This window comes from Sinocyclocheilus grahami, unplaced genomic scaffold (assembly GCF_001515645.1).
Source record: "Sinocyclocheilus grahami isolate Dianchi unplaced genomic scaffold, SAMN03320097.WGS_v1.1 scaffold2634.1, whole genome shotgun sequence".
NCBI lineage: Eukaryota > Metazoa > Chordata > Actinopteri > Cypriniformes > Cyprinidae > Sinocyclocheilus > Sinocyclocheilus grahami.
The window spans coordinates 33,094-35,425 of NW_015507813.1; the positions used below are offsets into that span (position 1 = coordinate 33,094).

At 45.3% G+C, this 2,332-nt stretch overlaps 1 protein-coding gene across 1 annotated transcript in view; it reads left to right on the forward strand.

Moving 5' to 3' along the window:
* The window catches only part of LOC107575427 (uncharacterized), a 33,596-nt gene that overhangs the window by 30,908 nt on the left and 356 nt on the right, over positions 1-2,332 (forward strand). Inside the window, exons 13-18 of the mRNA XM_016261804.1 lie at positions 1-230; positions 432-498; positions 571-662; positions 749-806; positions 900-1,012; positions 2,013-2,159. Coding sequence (XP_016117290.1) covers positions 1-230; positions 432-498; positions 571-662; positions 749-806; positions 900-1,012; positions 2,013-2,159 — 707 coding nt within the window. The remainder of the gene's footprint in view (positions 231-431; positions 499-570; positions 663-748; positions 807-899; positions 1,013-2,012; positions 2,160-2,332) is intronic.

Genomic DNA, 2,332 nt, shown 5'->3' on the forward strand with positions numbered 1-2,332 from the left:
TTGTGTGCCGTGATCTCAGGCCTTCTGCACTTCCTCTTTCTCTCCGGCTTTGTGTGGATGTTCATTGAAGCTCTGCTGCTCTTCATCTGTGTGAAGAACCTATCACAGATCAGCTCCAGAAAGAGGGAGGTGCTTAGAAGTGGATTTCTGTGTGTGATTGGATATGTGGTTGCTCTGGTTGTGGTGTGTGTGTCTGTCGGTCTGGTTCCTGAAGGCTACGGCAATGAACAGTGAGTTGTTGTTTTTAAGTTAATTTGATTAGAAGGAAATAAAGCAGCTCTGGGATTTTGTGATGTTTCTGCTCTCTGATCAAATAAACACACAGGCTGTATCAGTCTCACGCACAAGATTAAAGTTTGTAATATTTAACCAGTCAACACCTGAAATAGTATTTCTGACAAATTCATTCAGTTATTATATTGATTTTTCAGATGCTGGATTAAAATGGAAAAAGGCTTCATCTGGAGTTTTCTGGGTCCTATTTGTGTCATACTAGCGGTAAACATTTCTTATTTCTCATGACTTAAATATTAAAAAGAAAAGGTCATTAATTACTCCTCTACTTTGCAGTTAAACATGATTCTCTTCATCAAGATCGTCATCAGTATGATCTCAGCTCTCAAAACTCTCAATGCTGAAGTTTCACAGATGAAACAAACCAAGTAACATCATTATTTAATCACGCTATAGAAAGCCACATAGTCAATAAAGACACATTAACTCTCATTCTTTCTCGGTTTCTCTGCAGGATTGTGGTGTTTAAAACACTGGCTCAGTTTGTGAGGACCAGGGTCGGCATGGAACAGGTAAGGGAAGCAGTTTTCCTGCAGGTAAACGGCGTGGAGTGGCTGTGATGGCGCAGACCGAACAACCCTTGACGTAGCGTGCGACATCCTGAGCCATGCTGGGCCACCAGTATCTGTTCCGGAGGAGCGATAGTGTGCATTGGCTGCCTGGGTGACCCGATCGTGGAGAAGTGTAGATGGAGTCCAGAAGGGCGAGTCGTAGAGTGGTAGGTACATACAATCTCCCTTCCGGACCCTTCTGTTAGAGTGGTGGCACAAATTTGGTCATTCACATCCCAGGTGATTGGACATGCGAACACTGTGGGTGAGAGAATGGGTTCAGTGTTATCTGGTGATGGATCTGGTTGATGAAGTTGTGATAAAGCATCTGCTTTGAGGTTCTTATGCCCAGGGTGGTAGGTTACTGTGAATCGGAAACGGGTGAAGAATAAGGCCCATTGTGCTTGTTGGGGATTAAGACGTTTATCTATTGGAGGGTCTTGTGATCAGTTATGACTTCGAAGGGACATTGTGCCCCTTCCAACCAGTGCCGCCACTCTTCCAGCGTGAGTTTGATGGCCAGTAACTAGCTGTTCCCGATGTCGTCATTTTGCTCCACCGGGGACATCTTCTTGGAGAAGTACGCGCATGGATGAAGTACGGGGGGTACACCCTTCCATTGGGATAATACTGCACCTACTCCTAGAGTGGAAGCATCCACTTCCACCACGAACTGATGGTTCGGATCTGGATGGGTTAGGGCTGGAGCGGTGCAGAAAGAAGCTTTTAAAACTACTTCAAAATGTAATACACTGCACGATTTTTGTCTGTCCCAGACGAAAGATTGCCATCGTGAAGCAATTGTGGCGAATTCTGTGATCATGGCTCTTAATTGGTGATCCTATGTCGTACAGTGAGAGAGGTTCAAAGACGGGGGTTTTCCCGGTCTTGCGACCAAAGATAGCCTACGATAGTTTTCTGACAATGTCAGAAATTCAGCATGATCAACGCACAGTGTGTTTACTGCAACGACCTGCGTCTACTCAGCAGCCAATGAAATTGCAACATGAAATGACATATTGATCCACGCGACCAGCAGTGCTAAAATTTCAATGCCATGGAGGCAAAAAAAAGTAGAAGATATACTGGTATGTGGGATACCCATAAAGAACAAATTATTGTTGAGTTGTGGCAGCAGAGGGCATGTTTGTACGATGTGTCCTCTAGCTGCTATCATGACCGCACCAAAAAGGACATAGTATTGAAGGAGATAACGGAGGAACTGCAGCTGCCAAGCTCCCTGTGCAAAACTGGCATCCCAAGTTGTCCTCTTTTCCCGAGCCATGAGCGGGTCCATATTGCCCTCTTCCACCGGTGCCTATTCTTTGTTTCAGCGCACATGAAAAGCACAACTGCCAAAGCGCGATCCATCTTGATGTACTGGTATTTGTTTACCACTAGCGCATGCTGATGACATTGCGGTAACGTATGTCACAGCCGTGGCAGCCTACGATTCAATAGGTGTCATCATCGTACAGTCTACATGC